The sequence below is a fragment of the Equus quagga genome, chromosome 13, assembly GCF_021613505.1.
Source record: "Equus quagga isolate Etosha38 chromosome 13, UCLA_HA_Equagga_1.0, whole genome shotgun sequence".
Classification (NCBI taxonomy): Eukaryota; Metazoa; Chordata; class Mammalia; order Perissodactyla; family Equidae; genus Equus; species Equus quagga.
The window spans coordinates 43,374,339-43,399,356 of record NC_060279.1 but is presented as its reverse complement, the minus strand read 5'-3'; the positions used below and the strand labels follow the sequence as shown (position 1 = coordinate 43,399,356).

At 39.5% G+C, this 25,018-nt stretch overlaps 1 protein-coding gene across 1 annotated transcript in view; it reads right to left on the bottom strand.

The window, feature by feature from the left end:
- Positions 1–2,451: 2,451 nt before the first annotated feature.
- The window catches only part of RNF115 (ring finger protein 115), a 69,223-nt gene continuing 46,656 nt past the window's right edge, over positions 2,452–25,018 (bottom strand). The window contains exons 5-9 of the mRNA XM_046681476.1: positions 9,921–9,992; positions 8,658–8,730; positions 7,620–7,713; positions 5,421–5,536; positions 2,452–4,718 (exon numbers count right to left, since the gene is read on the bottom strand). Coding sequence (XP_046537432.1) covers positions 4,587–4,718; positions 5,421–5,536; positions 7,620–7,713; positions 8,658–8,730; positions 9,921–9,992 — 487 coding nt within the window. The 3' untranslated portion in view covers positions 2,452–4,586. The remainder of the gene's footprint in view (positions 4,719–5,420; positions 5,537–7,619; positions 7,714–8,657; positions 8,731–9,920; positions 9,993–25,018) is intronic.

The window sequence follows — 25,018 nt, the reverse complement described above, 5'->3', positions numbered from 1 at the left end:
TCAACTAATTATAAAGAAGCAATGGATGATGAATACCCTGTCCTCAAAGCCATTTATACTCAACCCTCAGAAATGACTAGGCTTTTACCTCCAGTGAATCTCCTTGCCACACACCATATAACAAGGGACCTGCCCAAGCCAACAGCATCCCGTAACAGAGAACTACGGAAACAGAAGGGTCTGAAGTATTCCCAATGAGAGGATGAGACTGTGAGGCTCCAGCCCTCTGCTGTACCTCAGTGTCCACCATATCCAGTGCCCCCCATATCCTTTCTTCCTCTAGTGTGAAATGTGTGTGTGTGTGTATGTGAATAGAGACATATATATACACACACACACGTATGAATGTGCAGTACAAAAACATAAACAAGGAATTTCCCTCCTAATAACTATTTAATCAAAGTGAGACTTGTTAGAGAAAAAAACAAATTCTTCCCCCCAAATCTTCCCTCAAACTTGAGAATAATTATTGGACCAGTACTGTTCAAGGCAAACATCTAATAAGCACTTGGCTCAACTGTTATGCAGCAAATGTTGACAACTAAAATTTGTAATAAACTAGGAAACGATTTAATTTATACCCATTTTCAGATCCTCTGCCTAGAGTAATTCCCATTTTTTTTTTTAAAGATTGGCAGCTGAGCTAACATCTGATGCCAATCTTTTTTTCATTCTTCTTCTCTCCAAAACCGCCCAGTACATAGCTGTATATTCTAGTTGTAGGTCCTTCTGGTTGTGCTGTGTGGACGCCACCTCAGCACGGCCTGATGAGTGGTGCCATGTCTGCACCCAGGATCCAAACCAGTGAAACCCCAGGCCGCCAAAGTGGAGTGCGTGAACTTAACTACTTGGCCACGGGGCCGGCCCCAGTAATTCCTTTTTCTTATAAATTAAAAAACTATTGTAAGGAAAGAGTCAAGAAGTTACAGCAACAGGGACAAAATGTCATTCTGGATTCTCTATATTTCTCAACTCTTCAGAGAACTGGCAACAGGAACTTTGAGGGAAAATTACTTTTTAATGCCAGGATTATCCCTGCTCCCAGCTCCCAATTCGTTAGATTAGAAACTTTAAAGATGTTGGAGATAACAGCTAAATGTTCGCCACTCCCTTTCCACCCAACTGCCCAGTTCTGAACTAACACATATGAAGACAAGTTAGACTAACCCATCTGGAGATGACCCAAGAAGCAATCATCACGTGGAGGCCAGCGAGGAGTTGCCCTATAACCTCTCTACTTCCAACCTCTACCAATCTCTAGGAAGTCTCTCCTAATTACGTGCTAACAAAATAGTTTTCTTCCCTCTTATTTCAAATTATAACAGACAAGAGGAAGATAAAGAAGACATATGAATAAAAAAACAATCTGTTCAGCTCTGCATGGAACTCAAAGGGTAGGCTATTTAATATGAACGCAAAGGCCTCAAGTCTAAGGGCTCCAGATCTGAAATTGCAACAGTTGTCTCTTCTCTTTGACAATCAGAGAAAGCTGAATCATCTCTCCCTTGACTCCTATTAAGGCTCCAGGGTCCTGAGTCTGTAAGCCTTCCAGCTGTAAACAAATGAACACCTGAAAAGTCCAGGTTATGTGGCCCTCCATCTTGGGTATTATATCTAAACTGTGTCTGAAACATTTAAGAGCAAGGCATTCCTAGAAATAAACTCTTAACCCCAACCATGTTCTGGTAGTAGACCAATGAATCTGCAATGTTTCTTCTAGAATGGGAGGCATCTCAGATTTCCAGGTTAATCTAGGTTGAAGAGGAAAAACAGATATGATGCACACAGAAAACTGGTCCTCATCCCATATACATTTCTTCTACTGTTTAACCCTAGTACTGAGGTCTCTAACCAAGACAGACATTTCTCATAGAGACACAATGTTCACTTGGCAAAACTTGAGTGGGATAAGAATCACTCGGCTATGTGCATTTCTATTTTTCTTCCGCATGATGATTAATTTTATGTGTCAACTTGACTGGGCCATGGGACACCCAGATATTTGGTTGAACATTATTCTGGATGTGTCTGTGAGGGTATTTTTGGATAAGATTAATATCTGAATCAGCAGACTGAGTAAAACAGATTGACCTCTCTAATATGGGTGGGCCTCATCCAATCAGTTGAAGGTCTGAACAAAACAAAATGGCTGACACTACTGCTAGCAAAAGGGAACTCCTCCTGCCTGACTGCATGAGTTGGGACATCAGTCCTTTGCTGCCCTTGAATTCAAACTGAAACATCAGCTCTTCTTGGGTCTAGAGCCTTCCAGCTTTTGGAGGCCTTTGGAATTGGACTGGAACTACACCACTAGCTCTTCTGGCTGGCTGACTACAGATCTTGGGACTTCTTAGCCCCAACAATCACACGAGCCAATTCCTCCTAATAAATCTCTTTATATATATATGTGTGTACACACACACCCTTAGCCCCAATAATCACACGAGCCAATTCCTTATAATAAACCTCTTTATAGATATGTACACACACACACACACACCCTATTGGTTCTGTTTCTCTACAGACCCCTGATGAGTACACTCCTTAACCTAAGTTAACCTGGAAGTCTGACATGCCTCCTATTCTAGGAAGAAACACTACAGATTCATGAAGTGGGAGGGGTCCAGGAAACAGAAATGAGCCTGATATCCTCTATCAGAGCAAAAAAAGTGAAGAAAATTTTGAAAAACTTAGAGTGATGCTATTTGCTGTTCTGTGTATTGAAAAGGTAAATCTCTATCTAGGGCTTTGTTTCCATGCCTTTGTGAAGCTACTACATCCTTTCTAGTTCTCTAGTTGTAAGCAAAAATACAACTGCCTGTCCTAGCATCTCCGGACAGTGACAGGCAGACGAAAATTTCCAGGCTGTCATAATTTTTCTGACACTGCTCATACTGTTCTACTTGAAAACTGCAATGTGCTCCAACTTCAGCAGTCTTTCTCCATCTAAGTAGTGGCCGCCAAAGACTCATAATATACCTCTCACCCTCCCAGCCTTTTCACCCTCCCATTTAAAACCAATGTGTATTTTTGGGCTACATTTCAATAGCCATGGTAAATAGCTCACATTCTCCAAAGAAACAATCTCTACAGAGGTATAACATGAGAGGCATATGAGAAAACATCTTTTATTCCCTCTGGGCCCAAACTGAATCATACGTTATGGTCACAACTTTTAGAGGCAGGCTATTAATTCAGCAAGCGACTCTCCCACTTTCTCTTTTCCCACTTCTACTCCTTCATCCTCTCACTGAAGTACAAAGATATTTCTAACCCTCTTTCCTCAGCCTCCCAAATCAGTGTACGATAGTCAACAAAAACTGAGGAAAGACTCCTAGCCAAGAAAGATACTCACCAACAAGTGGGCTTCTTGTTCTAATCATTCCAAACTATGAAAGGCAGATGTGACAATACAAACGGTGTCCCACTGTCACCCTTTTTGGCACACCAACAGTGGTTACGTATCCCCATCATTTCCTTTTGAGACTCTGAAGTTCCAATGACATATTTGATCTTCATTTATTCAAGTTTAAACACTTATATGCTCCAAAGAGCATGTGCATGAGATACTGTTAGGCAGAAAAAGTAAGCCCTATCTCAGAACCAAGCAGAACAGAAAGGTTTCAGAGATGATAAAAGGAGTTAAAAAATTAAAATGAGACAATGTAAAATCTCAATTCCTGAAGACTAATGAAATACTAAAAACAGTGAATTGGCTGTAGAAGCAGTAATGAAGTAATTCTATTTCTGTGAGGGACATTATTATAAGGTCCCCAGGACAAAAGACAGTAAACAATGAGTTGGGAACCATTAAAAAACCTCAGAACCAAAGATTCAAATATCTGTCCTTCTGTGCCTGTATGCTGCCCAACTCATTCCCAAAGAGGAACCAGACTTGGATCCCTACCAACATAAAACTCCTAAGAACATGTCATGTTGGTTTCTCTGGAAACTGCCATCTTGTGAAGTAGTCTTTAAAAACTAAAATGAGAAAACCAAAGACTACAATAATAAGCCACTTTCTCCTTCCAACTGTGATTTTTCTTTGATTTGCTCTCTAAGGATTCAAGACAAAACAAAATCATTAGCCTAAGATTCCTGAATTAATCTGACCTCACTTCTTGGCTAATGTGGCCAAGAGTAGATGCTTTTGTACAATTAAAACAGAAGGACTTTATATCAGCAGGACTTTAGGGCTCTGGTTTCACTGTATTTACTATAAAATACACTAACAGTAAGGTGGAGATTGGAGAAGGAGATGGAAACATCCATTACAAGGTAACATGACAGCAGGACCCTAGCTAGACTAAGCAACTGATTCTATTCTGGTGGGGGGAAACCCACATAATTAAGTTTCATACTTTTAAATTTAAAATTATCACTCTGAATTCAGGAATAAGAGGCATTTGGTTGTAGATACAATTCCATCTGTAGATACTAACTTTAGAGAAGAAAAACACTCATTGCATTAATATTACGGTTGGGGCTTCTTATGTGGTTCCTAAATGCACCTACTATCTTTTGATACAATTTACAGCTGTGGTGAGAAGACTACCACAGCCCTGGCTCAGATGTGGTCTTTAGCTTCAGAAAGTCCATCGGTCATGTAGCTGGCTGTCACTGCTAAATCTGTTGCTTGCAGAGGCCTCAGAGCTCTGGGTTTGCCGAGTAGAGTCCTCACCATTTAAGCTCTTCCTACATACAGGACATGTGTCATGCTGAAACAGAAAGATATTAGTTCATGTAAACAGCCTGACCTGAGAAGTTGGAGGTACAGAACACTTAGAAACCCCGACAGTTGGCAGGCAAAAAACCAAAAAGGGCATACATTCTCACACAGGGCACACTGAGCTCCAAGGTGCACCACCAGGACATCTCCCGAAAAGAACTTTAAACAGAACTCAGAGAGAGAGTTCTAGGCCAGCAACTTAACAATAGCTAACACATATCACCAAACAGAATTAACCAGAATCAGTGACCTGAGATGGTCTACAGCAGGAGTCAGCAAACTTTCTCTGTAAAGGGACAGCTAGTAAATATTTTAGGCTTTGCCGGCCAGACCGCCTATGTCGCAACTACTCAATTCTGCTAACATAGCACAAAAGCAGCCATAGACTATTTGTATACAAATGAGCATACTTGTGTTCCAATAAAACTTCATTTACAAAAACAGATGACAGGCCACAGTGAACTTTGAGCTTTGGTTTGCTAAACCCTGGTCAGAGAAGTTCCAAACAGATAGTAATCTAAAAACCAGTAATGGTACTACTAGGAGTTAGCCAGGGACTAAAACCTGATCTGCTTGGCTCTCCATTAACTGTTAAATACACCCTTACTCTGAACCACCACCACCCCCACCACCCCACGAAGATGTGACAGGCAGAGATACCCCATCACAGATGACAGCTGTCTATACTCACCAGCTCTAACCACGGCACAATACAACTGCTGTGGAAGAAGTGGTTGCAGGGTAACTGCCGGACTTCCTCTTCAACTGTGTAATCTTCTTTGCATACTGGACACTCTAAACCCATATCTGTTGGAGGAAACAGTGACTTTTAAAGTAAAGAAGCAAAAAGAAGGAAGAAAAAAACTTGTCCAATGTCTCTAACAACCAAAGGACATATGCATAAAGAACAGACACAGAGCACATCCAAGGAGAGGCAGATTGGAAGCATGAATTTGATTTCTGAATGGAGGTGGAGGTGGTGGTAGATGGGGATATGAAAAGGAGGACTGAGGAATGAGTCTATTCCAACACAGTCTAGATGGGAACTATATAAAGCCTACTTTTCAATGTAAAGAGTTGGAAAAAATAAACTGGGGCTTAGATTATCTGTCAAGTAAAACAAGAAAAACATCTTCTCAAATGTAGCTTTCTGGCAGTTTGCACTTAGCAAACACTGGCGATCTGTCCACCACAACAAGGCACTCATCTCAGCAATCTTAGCAGTCCCAGTCAGTGTCTCAAGCCACTTTTCCCCTACTATTTTCCACATCACGCATCTTCTTTCAGCATAGTTGGCCTCAAGCCCTCTGTACAAGCGGTTAATTAAAAGCTGTGCCAGAAGGTGGAGCTGCAGAATTGCAAAACCCAAGGGTAGTTCAGGCTACAAGTCCAGAGACAGGAAGCCCTGTTCTCTGAGAGGAAATGGCTACAAACTACATTGTGAGTACCTGGCAACAAACTCTGAGTTTCCCAAGTCTAGCTAATAATACCAGCTAGTCTCTCTCTCCAGTGGCTGAGGTATGCTACATGACCCACAGCACTCAAGGCATTTGGAGTAGGACTACCACTTAATAGATTCACTCCTTCCTTCCATTCCTACCACGTTTGCCCTAATTCTAGCTTTTACTTCTTATGCCTAGTCTACTGCAGCAGCCTCTGAGGTAGTATCCCTGACTCCAAGCCTCCAATCCTCCAAATATATACTATGCTTTGCCACCAGCTAATCTGCCCTAATACTAGCTTCATAGCAATCTCCAGCTCATCCCCACTTCGATTCTTAGCTGGCACCTCAAAATCAACAAATTCAAAATTAAAAACCTCACATCACCTTCCTACCCAAACCAAGACCCACTCACAATTACTCCATCTCTGATGATGGCAGCACCACCGCTGTAGTTACAAAACTGCAAAATCTTAGTCATCTTTGACCCTCTCCCCTCCCCTTCATCCCATTATGCAATCAGTCATGAAAGCCCTTCTTCAAAATGATCTTCTGAATCTACCCTTTCCTTTCTGTTAGCATTGTCACCATCACCAGAACCCCACTTGGATGCTGCAACAGCCCCCTAAATCCATTCTTGCCTTTTCCTGCTTCCAATTTCCTTTACACACTACCTCCAAACTAATCTCCCCTAAAAATAACTTAAATTTCCTCATTCCTGGATTTGGGGACCTACAAAACTTAACTAGTACCTAAAATATCCAGCCCTAACTACTCTGTCCATTTCGAGATCCTCTTTAACAATGCCCCTTCCTTCCTATCCAGTTATACTTCCCACTACTCCCCAAACCAGATTCTATTTCAAGTCTAGTAACACTCTCCTTATACCTGATTCAGACACCATGTCCATGCTAACATTCATACATTGCTTCATACTTTTCCTTAAACAGAATTTGTGGAGAAGGAAACTCTCAGTCCAAAATAATGTCCCTTATCACTAAATTCCTTCAGTGATTACAAATAAAATAATATCTATGTCTAATGTACCTAACTGTATCTGACACAGAGAAGATGTGAAACAAATCCCAACCTCCAAGTTTTTTCTCTCCTTTCTTCCCCAAAGTCAGTAGCACCTGCTCAACATTATTTTCTATACTGTTGTTTGTTTGGTGAGTTTTGCTTCTCCTAGTAAGTTCTTCAAGAAATCAAATTTTATATGTCTCTGTACCTGTTTATTTCCTGCATGGCATCTAGAAAAGGAACACAGTAATTGCTCAGGAAATACCTGTTGACTAACCTAATGAAGCGGTAGGTACCTTCTATATCGGGCATCCGGAGAGGAATTTTTAGGAGTGCTTTAGCTTCCCTTGAAGATCCTCAGTATAGAAAGGTGCTGGGATTGTGAACAGAGATCAGAAGGTGACAGAGTAAATACGAACATGAACCTACCAACTTGTTCCTGAGTTACTGTCACTGTTGGAAGAGATGTGATCTTTTCCTTGTCAGCTGGGGGAGGCCCTGTATTTTCCAGTTGTCCTAAAAGCTACAAAAAAAGAAAAAGGAAAAGAAGAAAAAGCGGCAGACATCATCTCACTATCCCTGGGGAGGGAGCTGCTCCAACTGAGAAAAAACAGAGCTGGGATTAGAAACGTTAGTTGCTCTTTCTTCTGCAAGGCTGTGAGAGGCTTGGGTTTCCTCTTTCCTGCTGCAAGAACACTTACAATTGCTTTACAATTTCAGAGTGACATTAGTACAAGCCTACAGACTCTTCATTGAAAGGCTCACCTTTGGGCATAAAGCAACTTCAGAGGCAGCAAAAGGGTTGCAATGTCATGAAAAAAACTACAGCTTAATAAAAAGTAATATTTAACTGATCCAAAAACTTCATTTTTGGTGGAAAATTTTGGAAAAGGGTGGAAGTATGGAAAATAGCATAAGGTAAGCCAAGAATTAGGTAAATTACTGCTTACAAGAAGACTTGGATATAAACGACATGCTTTCTATTCTCAGCAATCCACAGGGTAATGAAAAACCAATTAAAATAAAATAAACATACACAAGTGGAAGCAACTATACATGGCATAAGAATACCTTTTTCTCTGCTTCCTTCTCCTACTTTGCTCCATCTAGAAGAAATTCCTGCTTCAACATGTGAGGATACCCTCCTTTTTTGTGAAGTATTTGTTAAAAAGGATCCTCACAGGACTGAACAAGAGGCCAAAAACACAAAATGCTGTTTGTTATGGAAGTCTTTTCTTTCTATGGACATAAATCCATCTTCTAGAAAGCCCCTAGGACCTATAAAGTACATGGATGCTGTGCTAAACCCGTAAACCATTTATCCCTTTGGTAAAATGGAAACCGACAAGCTCAAAATATTAGGGAAAGCAGAGTGACCGCCATTTCAGAAAGTAGCAGAAGGAAAGCAGAAAGCCTGTGGAACCAGGAGACACACTGAACAGACACCCTCAAAAGGCAGCTCCTCACCTGGGTTACAATGGCATCAAGCCCTGTCTGACCCCAGGCATAGTCCCCAGGGTTGGAGTGCAGCATCCCGCTCCTATACATGAGATGAGATAGACAGACAGCATTAGATGGAGTGACCAGGCTCTGTCTTACACCACAGAAAAAACTGGCGGAGGAATCCTGCTCTCTCTCAGAACTGGAAAGTCACTAGTTCTCTAGAATCAACTGGCAAAGAATTTCTCAATATTTTCAAGGTCAAACAGATTAGCCAGAGGTAGTCTCTCATCCTCTAGGAATTTTTACTTAACTGAATGGAACATAAAATGTGAAGCTACCTAAAATACCACAATGTGCCAAAGCAAAAAGAGTGACTCATGGCCTGTTGGTTAAGAAGTTTGTCTTCTCTGTGCCCACTTACATTAAACATAGATGGAGCTGCTTTTTAAGGAGAATTTTCCCTTCATGGCTGGCCAAAATCTACAGCAGACTTGCCTCAGTCTAAGAGGCTGCCCATAGTACTAGACAATGAGGAGCTTTCAAGTAAAGCAGCAGCCATAGCAGTCTCTCTGAATCACAACTTAGAGCAATTACCAAAGGGAGTTGGCAGCATCTCTTTTTGGAGTGGCTAGGGCACTGCCCTGGATGAAGGACGTCCAGACTCTTTGGCTGGAACATGTTTAAAGAAACTAGAGGTTGGAAAATAGGGTAATGGTGTAGAAGGACTGAGGTCCCTCTGAGCAAAGAGGCCTTCCAGGGCAGAGTCAGAAGGGGCAAATAATTGTACAAACAAGAGGAAATTCCTTTTTAATCCCTATCGTACGTAAGTGTCACTCTGATACTGAATTATACCCTCTTGTTTCTTCTGAAAAAACTTCTTATTTTTAAAAAAGAAAGTTAAATATGTTTGAAATTTCAGAAACTCTTAAGGAATGAAATCTTCCCATATGATCTAGAGGAAAAACCCACACATCAGATACCAAGCCTGGCAGGGATCATCTCATTCTCCATCTCAACACAAGCCACAGATCAGAATATGAACAAAATCAGACACATCCAGTGCCGAGACATCCTGGGGGACCAGAATATCCCTCATGAGCCTGAACAATAAAAAATAAGTTCTGATTAAGTTTGGGATCAGCAATTAATAGCAGTCTAACAGCCTGCCAATCACATCTATATACTCACCTATGCAGCTCTTTCTTTTCTTCACTATGGTACAGAAACTTTAGTACCTAAAATGATGCTACTCCAGCAGAGTAAGACAGAAGGCATTTAGTTACTTACCAGGTAAAAGGGTGTGGGGATCCAGGAATTGCAGAATTTGCAAAGAATCCTGCAAAGATCTGTTGTATTATTCTGTTGGAGGAGAAAATATTAGATAAGACAACAGACGAACGAAAGTACTTTACAGATATCCATGCCTGACCAATCATCAACTCCTGTCCCAAACCACAATGGCTTTTCACTGACCATTATACAATAGATAGCACCAGAAATCAGCCTGCTACCTGGTACAGTGCTATCTTGCTATTATGGCTATCTTCCTGAGCTCTGTTTTCTTATGGATTAACAGATTTTGTGAATTAGGCTGGAAAGGGATCTGATTGTATGGTGTAGTTTTCAAACTATGTTCCTTGGATCCTTGGCAGTAATATGAAGAGAGGCTGGAAGTGATGCTATGCCAGTGGGATTCTGGGCCTATCTCCTTATACCAAGGGTAGTTCCATTCTTATGTGTTTTACACACGGGGTTTTTATGTAAGAGACTTATTTAAAGAGTCCTTTTTCTTTCGAGAATAATTCCGTTTTACAAACACATATCAACATGCTGTATTAGCCCTCAAAATGTGTTTCAAATGCTTATAACACAAACACATGCAAACACACACATGCTTCACACTTGACATTCTGAACACTTAAGATGGTACATCTACCCCGTCCTTTATCCTAATGAGTTGGTCTTTGTTACCCAAAGAGATATGGGGTAATATCTCAGCAAAAGAAAAACATTAAAGGAATTTTCCTCTAGATCTCCCATTTTCTGAATGATACGCACTTTCTTTTCTTTTTTCCCCCAGCTTTACTGAGATATAATTGACAAGATATGTACTTTTAACCCCCAGCTCCCACTTTATCTATTAGGCCAGTCAATATAACAATGGCAGTAGCCAATACCAGACTCTCACCATTCCTAAAGTTCAACAATAGCTAACAATACTGTGTGTTTCTTTTAAAATATGTCCACGGGACCGGCCCCATGGCCAAGTAGTTAAGTTCACATACTCCACTTCGGCGGCCCAGGGTTTTGCCAGTTCGGATCTTGGGCGCAGACATGGCACCACTCATCAAGCCATGCTGAGGTGGCATCCCACATAGCACAACCAGAAGGACCTACAACTAGAATAAACTAGAATATACAGCTATGTATTGGGAGGGCTTTATGAAGAAGAAGGAAAAAAAAGAAGATTGGCAACAGATGTTAGCTCAAGTGCCCATCTTAAAAAAAAAATGTCCACAAATTATCATAAAATAATAATAATAACTTCCTCCCTCAAGTATAGGCTGGACTTAGTGACTGATTTCTTAACAACAGAATATGGTTAGATAATCTGTGACTTCCAAGACTAGGTCATAAAAGGCACTGTGGCTTCCTCTTTACACCCTCTCTTGGATCACTTTCTCTGGGAGAGTGCCATGTCAAGAAGTCCTATGGTAAGTCCCACATGATATGGAACAGAGGCCTCCTGCCAACAGCCAGAACAAACTTGCCAGAATAGGAGTAAGCCCCAACTGATCCTTTACATGACTGCAGCAATGGCCGATGTCTTGACTGTAAACTTGTAAGACCCTGGGCCAGAAGCACTGAGCTAAGCTGCTCCTGAACTCCTGACCCACTAAACCTGTGAAACAATAAATGTTTGTTGTTTTAAGCCATTAAGCTCTGGGATAATCTTCCACACAACGATAGATTACTAATACAAATTTTGATATCTGGAATTGAGTGCTGCTGTAACAAAAACCTAAAATGTGGAAGTAGCTTTGGAACCCAAGAGAGGTCAGAGGCTGGGAGGACTTTGAGGAAGGTGTCAGTGAACGTTTGAAGAACCTTGAAGAAACATAGAGGCATGATGGTCCCTGAGGAAGTTATGCGTGAGAGCTTCAGTGAAAGTGAGAAAAATCTTACTGGAAACTGGAGTAAAAGGGATCCTTGTTATATAGTGGCAAAAGTTGTTGCCTGCCATAATGTGGAAACTAGAAGTTGTGGCTCATGAACTGGGTGATAATTCAGCTAACAAGATTTTCAGACAGGAGCACTAAAGATGCCTCTTGGCTTCTTCTTGCTGCTTACATTAAAAAGCAAGAGAGGGATAAATTAAAGGAAAGATAGTAAACAAAAAGGAGTTAAGACTAGATAATTCTGAAAATTCTCAGCCTCTCCAAATGATACGAAAATTAAGAAAGGGCTTCCAAGCAAAGAACAAATCCAGGACATTGCCAAAAGAAAACGGTTAAAGATAAGCCAAGACTGTGGCTATAAAAATTCTTTGTTAAGACCTCAGAAAGTTCTAGTGGTGCCTAGAGAACGATTCAGTTAAACAATTGGGCTTCTAAGAAGCTTAAGGGTATTAGTATTAGGTTCCTAGAGCTGCCATAACAAATTCCCACAAACTAGGTAGTTAAAACAACAAGAATTTTTCCCACAGCTCTGGAGGTTAGAAACCTGAAATCAAAATGTTGCTAGGGCCTTCTGGAGACTCTGATGGAGAATCTGTTCCATGCCTCTCCCCTAGCTTCCGGTGGCTGCTAGCAATCCCTGCTGTTCCTTAGCTTGTAGACATATTACTCCAATCTCTGCCTCAGTCTTCACATGCCTGTCTTCCTTGTGTTTTCTGTGACCAAATTTCTCTCTTCTTAAAAGAATACCAGGGGCCAGCCTGGTGGCACAGTGGTTAAATGCACATGTTCTGCTTCGGCAGCCCGCGGTTCGCTGGTCGGATCGCAGGTGCGGACATGGCACCACTTGGCAAGCCATGCTGTGGCAGGTGTCCCACATATAAAGTGAAGGAAGATGGGCACAGATGTTAGCTCAGGGTCAGCCTTCCTCAGCTAAAAGAGGAGGATTGGCAGCAGATGTTAGCTCAGGGCTAATCTTTCTCAAAAAAAGAATACCAGCCATTGGATTAGGGCCCACTCTAACCTAATATGATCTCATCTTGATTACATCTGTAAAGACCTCATTTCCAAATAAGGTCACATTCACAGGTACTGGGGGTTAGGACTTGAACTTCTCTTTTTTGGGGATATATTTCTACCCACTACAAGTATTGTCCCTCAGCAATTCCAGCAGAAGCCCAAAGTAGAAAACAGATTATCTAGAAGAGATCTGTGGGTGTGGTTTTTGCTAATGGCATGAATCTCAATAAGATTCATAGGAGACTTATCTTACAAATAAAATTAAGTTTTAAAAAGAAACACAGCCAGCTTAAACTGAAAGGTATACAGGTGGTACTAAATGAGAAGGGGCCTTCGGGCTCTCAAAATTCTACTGCCAAGAAGCAGGCTAAGAAAACTATGCAGCTACAAATTCGGACTACTTTTCATGGAAAATAAAGGATGACTCACAGGGTGGAATCAAGAGCCTAGAGGGAAGAAACAAGAGCCACAGAGAAGCATTCCTGGGCAGAAATAGAACCAAGTCCTAATCAAGGAATCTCCAACATTTATCCAGACAAACATGAGAACTGCTATGAATCAGTGACTTCTCTGTGCCTCCCATTTTCTTTCTTTTTGAACAGGAATCTCTATACCTGTTTATTATATGTCTTTCCCATCACTGTATGTTAGGTGGGTGAGGGGCAGAAAACTTATCTCCTTAGTTTACAGGTCTTCATATCAAAAGGAATTGTACTTGAGGAACTATACTCAAGGAGCCTCATCCACACTTAGACGTAATTAAATGACAACAACCTGGATTTCAAGTTGATGCTGTAAAGGGAAAAAGACTATCGGTGGCTCTTGGGAGGAAGTGAGTCTATTTTGCACGTGGGAAAAATGGAAGGAATTTGTGGCCAGAGGGTGAACCGTGGTAGTTTTAAAATATGTCTACAAATCCTTTAATACTTCCCCCTTCAAGAGGTGGAGCTTAATTCTCCTTCCCTTGAATGTGGGCTAAAGTTAGTAACTCATTTCTTACAGATAAAATAAAATGTATGGCTGCAATGACAGTGTTTACCTTCTGCGATCAGGACATAAAGGGCATTATGGTTTCTTTCCTTCTTCCTTTCTCTCTCTCGGATCACTTATTCTGGGGAAGCCAAATGCCAAGCCATAGGGACACTCAAGGAGCCCTATGGAGAGCCACACATGGTGAGGAACTGAGGCCTCCTGCCAAAAGTCATGTGAGTGACCCAACTTGGAAGTGGATCCTTCAATCCCAGTTAAGTGGTCAGAGGTTAGTGCCGCCTAAATAGCTAAGATAAATACACCCAATGGTCAACACAGGTTAGCATAAGGGAAGCCACCTTACAGAGGGGAAGTATCTTGGGACTATAACAAAATACCCACTTTTCCTTATTAGCAATGCTCTAGTTTGCACGTAGGTTAGAGAAGTACACATCTGCTTGCTCTGCTATTTTCATAGCCTTGGCTTATACACAGACCTCCCTATTCCAATGAGGCAATAAAACTTGGTTCTTTCAGCTTTTCCAGGGACGTAACGACCTTTGGGAAAAAACCTCTGCTGGTATCTGTCGCTGGTGAAGAGAGACAGGGATGCTCTGTAGTCTCAAGGACTACAACTCCAGATGGTCAACATCCTGAGACGCCCCCTCCCTTTTTCAGCCCATTTGCCCTATAAAACTGCTTCAAAATTCTGTAGTTTTAAGATGGTCTTTAGGACACAAGTCCACCATCTTCCCCCTTGCTGGCAAGCTGTAATAAAAAGACCCTTTCTCTCTTACAACCTTGCCTCCTGACTGTTGGCTTGTCTTACAGCGAGTGGAAGACTCCCTTTGGTGGTTACAAGATCACTGCAGCCAAAGCTGTTATTTTGAGTATAACCTCATGAAACCCTTTACCAGAACCACCTAGCTAAGCTGCTCCTAAACTCCTGACCCTCAGAAACTGGGAGATAGTAAATGTTTGCTGTTGTAAACTGATAAGATTCTGGGGTAATCTGTCACACAGCAATAAATAACATATTGTTAAAAAGAAACAACAGGACCAAAGTGGAGTCACTTATGCCAAGCCCCACCAAGACTTAATATCTAACCTAAATGCAGTTTCAGCCTCTCCCAGGAGAGGACTTTTAAACCAATCTGTCTGGAATTTCCTGATCAACACTAGTGAGGTAATCTGCCTGATAAGACCCCCTGCCTTCCCCTAGAGGAAGGTGAACTTGCCTGAAATAATCCACTCTTTTAACTTGTCCCACCCTCTTTCTGCCTATAAAAATCTTCCATTTGTACAACTCCTCAGAGCTCCTTTCTGCTTGCTAGATGGGATGCTGCCCAAATCACGAATTGCTGAATAAAGCCAATTAGATCTTTAAGTTTACATGGAATTTTTCTTAACAGTACCCTCCTTTGCTTGCCAGTAACTAGAACAGTAAATTATCACATGCTTGAACTAACCAACAAGTAAATGGTAATAATCAAGTCTGAGAGAGAGCCTACTTCCTTGAAGCTCTAAAGCTGACCCTATACAAAGGCTTGCAGTAGCCAGGGAAACCTCAGCTGATCAGCTGCTGATTCCCCTTTCTCAGCTGCTTTTTCTCAGGAAATCAGATGTTAGCCCCATGTCTTTGCAACAATAACACAGAGACTGCTCAGAGTGGCCCCAATAAGTACATGAGCTGTTGTTAGGAGATTATCTTCAGTTGATACATACATACTTACACTGATTTCTTTATTGTTGTTGCTAAATACATAAAATCCTTTCTCGATAAAGTAATAACAGGTAGCTAAAATGGGAGAGGTGGGAAGAAAGGAGGGTGGTATAATTTTAACAATCCATAGAAAAATCAATCCACAGGGTCTTGAAGGGAAGACACAGATAAGAGTCTTCAGGTAAGAAGGGGGTCTTGAGGGGAAGATACAGATAAGACCAGATAAGAGTCTGCACCTAATTTCCAGAGCTGTACTCTCACTAAGTTTTCCTCCTAGGTCCCTGGCTGTCCCTTCTCAGTTTCCTCTGCTTATTCCTCCTTATCTCCCAAACTTCTTATCAATGAGGGCCCAGGGTTCAATTCTTTGAACTTTCTTCTATTCTCTTTCTTGACTGCTTTGGCAATTTCATCCAGTTTTATCATTTTAAATACTACAAATAGGCCACAACTTCCAAATTTCATCTCCAGCTAACACCTCTGCCTACTCGACATCACCATCTGAATGTGTAATAAGCACCTCAAACTTATGATGTCCAAAACTGAACTCTTAAACCTTCTCCCCTAAACCTGTTCCTCTCAGCTGGTGGTGGCTCCATTTTTCTAGTTGCTTAGGCCAAAAGACCTTAGTGTCACCCATAATTCTTCTCTCTGTTATACCTCATATCCAGTCTCAGCAAATCCTATCATGCCCATTGTCAAACTATATCTGGAATCCAACCATGTTTCATTACCCTCATCGAAACCACTGGCACCTCTAGCTTAGATTAATCCAACAGTCTCTTAAATGGTTTCTCTGCTTCTGCCCTTGCCCTTGTGCCCCTTGCAGTCCTCCCATTCTGTTCTCCACACAGCAGTTAGAATGATCATTTTAAGACATAAGTTAAACCATGTCATTCCTCTGCCCTAAACTCCCCACTGGATTTCCACTGCACTCAGAATAAAAGCCCTTACAATAACAGCCTACCAGTCTGATCTGATGATCTGATACTCACCTCCCCAGTCCCACCCTCAGCAACTTCTCTGTGACCTCATTTCCTACTATTCCTCTCACTTACTCGGCTCCACACTGGCCTCTCCTTGCTGGCACATTCCTGGCTCATTCCATCACTTCAAGCACTTCACATCTATTCAAATACCTTTTCAATAAGGCCTTTGCTGACTGCACTTTTTGAAAGTTCACTTCCCCAATACTGCATTTCCCTTACCTGCCTTTTTTTCCCATAGCATTTACTATTGATTAACACTCTATTGATTTAAGTTATTTTGTTTGTCTGTCTTTCCCCATTAGTACTTAACCTCTGCAAAGAGCAATCATTGACTGTTTTGTTCACTAACATATAGAACAGCACCTGGCACAGTAATATACAAATGTTTGTTGAATGAAAAAATCCCATGTGGGGCCCAATCAAAATATATATTGTAAGATATATACAATCTATTACAATAAAAAAGGAGATTATAAAATAGGTATAGTATGATTCTTTTTCAATCATATACATGTAGGTATCATATAAAAAGGTCTACAAGATTATGCATCAAGGTGTAACTGTTGCTATTTCTGGGTTATGTTGTCTTTTTAATCCATATCAATATATACTTATGTTGGTTCTTTTTTTTTAAATAAGAAAAAAAAGTTAACCAAAAAAAGTCAATTCTCAAAATTTGAGTTGTGATCGGTAGTTAGAAAACTATGGTCCCAGAACCTAGGGTTAACCTCAAGAGAACATAGTCTTAAGATAGGAATTCTTAGAAGTAATGCACCCTACAAAGCAATTCAGAGACAGTTTACTGCTAAGATCAAAGGACTTTCCTTTGTATAACAAGAAAGGAGGCTAAAACACCAGGCTAAAATGTAACAATAAAAAAACGTTAAAAAAGTACAACACATTAAAATAAAGATAAGTCTTAATGCAGTAAGTGTAAACTAATAGGTGGTAATCTCTATGAAGTCTGGAAAGCATGAATGTGTTAGTTAATCTAACACAGTCAAAGAAAAAGAACTGACAAATAATATTTTACCATGCTAAAAAAAATTCTTTAAGGTAAAATACGAGTAATGCCCTAGACTTATCACAATCTGCATGAAATTTCTCCTAACGATTATAAAGTTTCCTTTGTTGATTCTATACATACCAAATAACCATCTGATTGCTTTTGATTTCTTGATATCTGGGAAATTCAAAGATGGTATTACGTTACAACCTGAAAAGAGTTTTCCAGTCACTGAAACAGAATACCCCCAAGTGTAAATGAATAAATTAGTCTTCTCATACAGGTCAGATTCATTTAAGGTTAGATAAAATGAGCTAATCTATTCAGGACCTGATTACCTGGATAAACTATCATTTGAAAGATGCAGATTAGAGGATAGAGCACACAACTTAGGCACACTCAATAAAAATTTGAATGAATGAACAATGTAAGACTCACCCCTCTTTATATTAGCAAAACGGTTTCACTCATGCCAATGAAAAAGCCAAAGGAAATATATCTCATTTCAGGGGAACTCCTTAGGCTGGTGTGAGGAACACATTAATAATCCCATAAAGGCTAATCTCTGACATCTGATTACTTAAAAGACAAGTATTCTCTCTACAGTGCAATCAGTGGAATGAAGAGGAGCCTGAGACATTGTCCATGGAAACCACCAATTGAAAGCCTGACAAGCAGAATAAAAAGTTACACTGCTTCTCAAATCAACAGGACAAAGTGTCAAGAAGCCAAGATGAAATTTAATAAATAAAAAAAACTATCAAATATAAAATTGTAACGTGCTTTCAAAACACTGGGTAACATTACAATGACAACTACTATAAAGCAGTACATGTGGAACAATCTGGGCAGACCTGCAAAGGAGGCAGAGTAATATGCTCCAACGATAAGTTGTGTTCCATTTACACTTACATGAAAGAAAAAAGAAACAACTGAAAACTTTCAAGTTCTACTTATCGACACACTGGTATGTGTGCCTTAGAAGGAAGTTTCCAAGAAAGTTAGGGAAATGCTTAAGTCTTTTTTTAAAAAATTTGGGAAGGCTATATGATACTGTTAACTTTTTTCAAGTATTTTTTAAAATTTATAATTCCACCAAATACAAATATCTTTATTTTTGCAATATTCTGGCTCCAACATTTAACTGGCTTTATATCCTTAGGCAATTTACCTGACCTCTCTACGCCTCAGTTTCTACTGTAAAATGGAGATATTCACAGTAACTTCGCCACAGGGTATAGTGAAGATTAAACAAATTAACATCTGTAAAGCACTCAGACTGGTGCCTTGCACAAACTCTTAGCTACTATTACTACTAATTCACATGTTCCATACATCTCTTAGAAACAATCACTATTATCCGTTTATTCAACACAAATATATTCAGTATCTACTATAAAACAGACACTATGCTAGAAGCTGGGAATACAGAGATGAGTAAAACACCGCCCTAGACCACTAACCCCTGAAGTAACTGAAAAGGTTGGAACAGATCTGGTCCCCCAAAATATGCCAGGCTCAGATGGAATTACACGTAACTTTTATCAAACCTTTAAGGAATAGGTAAATTCCTATGTTATTTAAACTATTTCCAAGTATAACAAAGCAGGAAGATTTCCCAGCTCATTTTATGAAACGAACATAACCCAAAGGAAAATTACCAGTCCCCTTATGAATAGATGCAAAACTCCTAAAAAAGATGAGGAATAAATCAACTCCAATAGTGTATTAAGAGATTAACGCTCCGTGACAAAGCAGTTTTTATTCAAAGTGTGCATAATGGGTTCAACATTAGAAAATCTATGAGTTAATAAAAAGCATTAATTGTTTAAAGGAGAAAAAACATTTTTGATAGGGCTGCAAAGAACATTTGATAAAATCACTAGTCATTCTTAATTAAAACTCCCTAATAAATTAGCAATAAAATAAATCTTTCTTAATGTGATAGTGCATATGTTAGGAATCAAAAGCAAACATGCTTAACAAAGAAACACTAATTCACTCCCAATGAAGTCAGAAAGAAGACACGGATGCATACTACTAGACAACTTTGTTTTGATAATAGTGCAACAGGTAAGTAAAAATAATGAGACATAAACACAGGGGAAAAATACAATCAACGTTTATTGATATGACTGATAATCTAGAAAACTTAGAATAAAATGAAAAACTATCAGAGCTAATAAAGGAATTCAAGTAAGTAGCAAGGTGATGGATAACAAAAAGCTTTCCAGTAATAATCAGTTAAAAAAGTAAATGAAACTATAAAATTTTACTAAATGACATCAAAAAAAACAAAGAGAGGCACAATGCGAAGTTGGCCTAGATGCGAAATTTCAATATTATAAAAAGTGCCAACTGTCTCCAAATTAATATATAAATCCAATGCATTTCTAATCAAAATCCCAAAGGGATGGGAGAGGAAAAAGAGATTGACAAATTGCACCTAAAAACCATTTGGAAGGGTAAATGTAAGAGAAGCATCAAGAAATTTTTGGAAAAGAATAATGAAGTGGACTTTCACTACTAGGTATCAAATCATACTATAAAATTATGGAAAGTTAACCAGTAAGGTACAGACATAGGAACACACAAATAAAGATCAACAGAGATCTAAACAGAGAATCCAGAGACAGATGAGTATGAAAATGTGTATATAATAAAGATGATATTTCAAATCAGATGGATTATTCAGTAAATTATGTTGCAAATAATTAGATACTCATATTGCGAAAAAAAGATAAATCCTTAACTTAAAAAATGCACAAGAATAACAACTGCCACCCACCAGCAGTGTGGGCAGAAAACCCAAACAGAGCCAGAGACCCTCCATGAACGCTGACAGATGGACATATCCTCTGGGATGAATACTCTAATGTTCTTGTAAACTTGGAGATACCACTAGCTGTTTTTCACTTTACATAGGGAGAGCTATCTAATAATGAGGCCGACACAGGAAAGTAGATTCAAGAGAGACAGACAGATGAAGATAACACATTGGCTGACCATCTAGATCCATCTAAGAACTTCTAATTTATGTCACTGATTCTCAATATTGCCCCTACACAGGGATCTAGAAATCCAAGGAGACAGTTTTGCTAGTTACAGTAAGTGGGGAGATACCATCCACATTTAGTAGGTAAGAAAGAACAGTGTTGGCCACTCTGCAATAAATGGGAAGATGACCAGGCCCAACAAAGAACTGTCCTGCCTGGACATGCACTTGGAGAAAAACTGTCTTTAATTAACTGAGCCTAAACTCCATTGAGTTTACTTAAACATAAAGTATTTTCTGGGGCCGGCCCGGTGGCGCAGCAGTTAAGGGCACACGTTCCGCTTCTTGGCACCCTGGGGTTCACCGGTTTGGATCCCGGGTACGGACTTGGCACCACTTGGCAAAAACGATGCTGTGGTAGGCATCCCACATACAAAGCAAAGGAAGATAGGCATGGATGTTAGCTCTGGGCCAGTCTTCCTCAGCAAAAACAGGAGGATTGGCAGTAGTTAGCTCAGGGTAATCTTCCTCAAAAAAAAAAAAAAATTAAAAAATAAAGTATTTTCTACTTGGTTTTAATACATATTGAATTTTTATACATATGAATTTAATACATATTGAATAGACGCAGGAATGCATCTATTGTGAAAAATCGAGGAAAAATTATACATTCCCTCTCCCAAACTTTCCCAAAAGCTCTTTATCATTTTGAAAAATCATAACCCTACAGTAATGATGCTTGTGGTAATGAGCTGTCTCTTGCATCATCTGCATTTGTAACTATTACATTCTTTTTTTTTTAGTTTAATAGATATTTATTTGTTCATTCAGTTGAACAACCTCTACACACAACCAAAATAAATGGTTTAAGATTTCTTTTCTTTTGAGAAGAAAGGAATTTAGGTCTCAAGAGGTTTTATGGGCCTCTTTATGTTTTCTGGAAATCATTTAACCGAGCCTTTTGAGACCTCTAAAGAAAACAGGAGAAAATTTGTTTCAAGAAAACCAGTAATTAGATTAAAATCAAACTACCCATTCTTAAGTCAGCAAAGCCAGAATTGGAAAGAACTGGGGCAATTTTTCTTCACATTTCCTACATGCTCAACTTTACCCTGGGAAACAGAAGTCTAGTCTACTGGAAGACATGGCACAAACAGAATAAATTCAACAGAATATGGTGGTATGCTTTTAAGGAGGGTACAATTGATGGCCTGCTACGTTTGTGGAATCTTAAGGATTCTGAGGGTAGGCTGGCCAGGGATGAGAAAAATCACAGCAGACAACACATAAGGTCAGACTTGTATTGACACCAACTACATGACTTTTCTCAGTAGACATATGGGAGTGGATAAAGTGGGCTGACCCAAGATGACCTGTAAAACTGACTGGATTGAGCAATGATATATTTTTAAGTAAAGCCAACCACATTTTTCCCCGTAAGGTGGCCAGAGGGTTCACAATGGTCACAAATTAGCATTACAGATAAAGTATTTAAAATCTGGATTAAAGCTGACTTTAATTTTTTATCCTCAAACACTTGAAAGGCATTTATCTGATGGCCAGCAGCTTCCCAACTCCAGTATTAATTACTAGCTTACAAACCTTCTCATATACCTAATGTTCAATTTCAAATAGTTTCAGTACACACCAGTGTAAATAACACTACTGACTACTTGGCACAAAATTCAAAATTCCACAGATCCCATGGAGCCATGGGATTGAACTAGGAGCCTTCATCTTTTACGTGAACTTCAACGGTACTGTGGAGGATTAAGGCAATTTTGTTTAGGTTAACCAGGATTTGTTTCATTTGCAAGAGAACCCTCTTGCAATAGGTCTACTCAATTCTCCTAAAAAAGGTGGCATTCTTTTAGACTTTTCTCTTTTCAGAAACAGCAATACATAAATGGAATACTGGATTAAATCTAAAAATGAGGGATCTAGGCAGCTTTCATTATTTTTCCACACATGATCATGACAAGAGGTTAGGATATCCTCCTCTCATCCTATTTTCCAAGCAAAACACAATTTTAAAAGTTTCTCTTTGCCAAACTCCAAAAAACCAGCCACTTGAGAGTAAACCAGCAGAGCATTGCACCACCTCAATAAAACTGTGGGTTTCATCACATGCACCAACAAATCTACAGGGCTAGTTTCTGCACTCCCCTTTTAAAGAGTTTATTTTACACCTATTATACCACATAGCATTTTAAATGTTGATATATAACTCCCTAAAAAGATAAAGCCAAGACAAAAGTATTTGTTAGAAACAAGATACCCCATCACTTAGTCTTCAAACATTACTGTACCTTAACTTTCATAATTTGACTATGCATTCATGAAACAATCTGGAGACTAGTTTTAACAGACAAAGAACACTTTTAAGCAGACATGACTGCCCTAAATTGTTTATTAGGTAAGAATTTTACAAACATTACTTATATTAGTGCTAACATTGAAGCCAGAGAGTACTGTACCTTCTCCACGCTGCACAGTGAAACCCACCAACAGTCTGGTGGAACTTGGGGCCCTTTCCAAGGCCTCGGCTCTTGCGGCTGCAGATGTCAGCCCTTACATCTTCCTGTGCTTGTGGATTGGTTTGGTGAGCCACAGTGTGGCAGGATTTCCTCTGAGAGTGTTATGGAATGGATCAATGAGAATAACCTCAAAAAATTTGTACATGGAATCTTCACCAACCCAGTAAGAATTCAAGACTCAGAGCCCCACAGGGGCATCCAGACTGCTCCTCAGAAACAGACTGAAGGCTTCAAGCAAACTTTAGCTGGTTAACACCGTGATGGACAGGCTTGCTGTAGGTTGCACTTGTAGGAACTAGGCATTTGCGGCCACCATGGTGCACACGAATCCAACATATGACATAACTTTGCATGGCCTTGTATACCAGTCTATGCTCTTTATCAGGCCCTGTGCAGCACAGAGAGCTCGCAGTAGTGCTAGCAGGGCACCCTGAGAAGATAGCACATTACATCAGACTGCTTCTTCCTCCAAAGCTCCTGGATGTATTTGTAAACACCCACCTTGGCTTATTTGATGAGGGAAAGGCACTACCACATTCCTAACGATTCTACATGCAGAGGCAAGCATCTGATATTTCATTTTGTCTCCCAGAACAGTCACAGCCAAGCACTTACAAATTAAAACATACACTTTTTTATATATTACTTTCCTTTTATTTCTCCTTTTTATTAGTCGGAGAATAACAACATATGTGCACTTTTTAAAATTCTGCTTTATAGGTTGTATTATCAATGAATTTCAAATCAGGAGAGTTAAAAGGGGACATTATAAGATATTTGTTATAAAGGGGAGAGATTGGGTCTGATATAGCCAAGAACCATTTCAGTTATATGAACCAACACATTCTAATTTTTTTCTTAAGTTACATTAAATTGGATTTCTACCACTTGTAACCAAGAGTTCTGACTAATACAACCAAAAAGCACTAGACAAAGAGAGTACCAGAAGAAAATATATGAATAAATTTTTAAAATCTTGGATAAGGAGAGTCTTTTTAAGCACAGCGTGAAATCTAAAAGATTGAAAGCTCTGATGTGCTAAAAACTAAAAATATCTACACAATAAAGGTTACCAAGGACAAGACAAAGGACAGACTGTAAAGAAATTTATATTTGCAATACAGATAAAAGATTAGTATCATAAGTCTTGCATCACTTGATCAGGATGCGTTCTGAGAAATGTGTCGATAGGTGATTTCCTCACTGTGCAAACATCATAGAGTGCACTTAACAAACCTAGATGGTATAGCTTACTACACACCTAGGCTATATGATACTAATCTCGTGGGGACCACTGTTACATATGTAGTTTGTCACTGACCAAAACGTCACTATGCAGGATACAACTGTACTACATAGAGAGAAAACTCCTACAAAATAATTTTTTAATTCCACAATAGGAAAACTGGGTAAAGGATATTAATAAAAAATTCATAGAACAAATATAAATATCCAATAAATATATGAAAATAAGTTTAATCAAGTGAAAATCAAAGAGACAAATTAAAACAAAAGTAACTTTCATGTTTTTGTCTATCAGATGAGTAAAGATAAAAACTGATAACACCTAGTTTGATAAAGATGTATGGCACACTTTCAAATATTGTTGGTGAGAATATAATAGTTACAGACTTTCAGAAGGGCAATTTAACAATATCAATTTTTAAATGGTCATACCCTTTGACCCAGTACTTTCTCACTTAGAATTTTATCCTACAGAAGAAACATTTCCATAGATGTTCACCCTCGGGTGAGATAAAGCAGTTGGTGGCAGACCAGCATTAAAACCTAGAACAACTTAGAATATCCAGCTACTTAGAAAATCCAGATAACTGGTTTGAAGATTCTAGAGAGGGAATAACCTTGGAGGAAGTAGCTGGTGTCTATAACTGCATTTGTTGTGCCAGGCAAGAGCAGAAGACTGAAAATCCTGTGCAAAGCTTCAATGGAAGGCCACTGTGAGGGAAACAGCA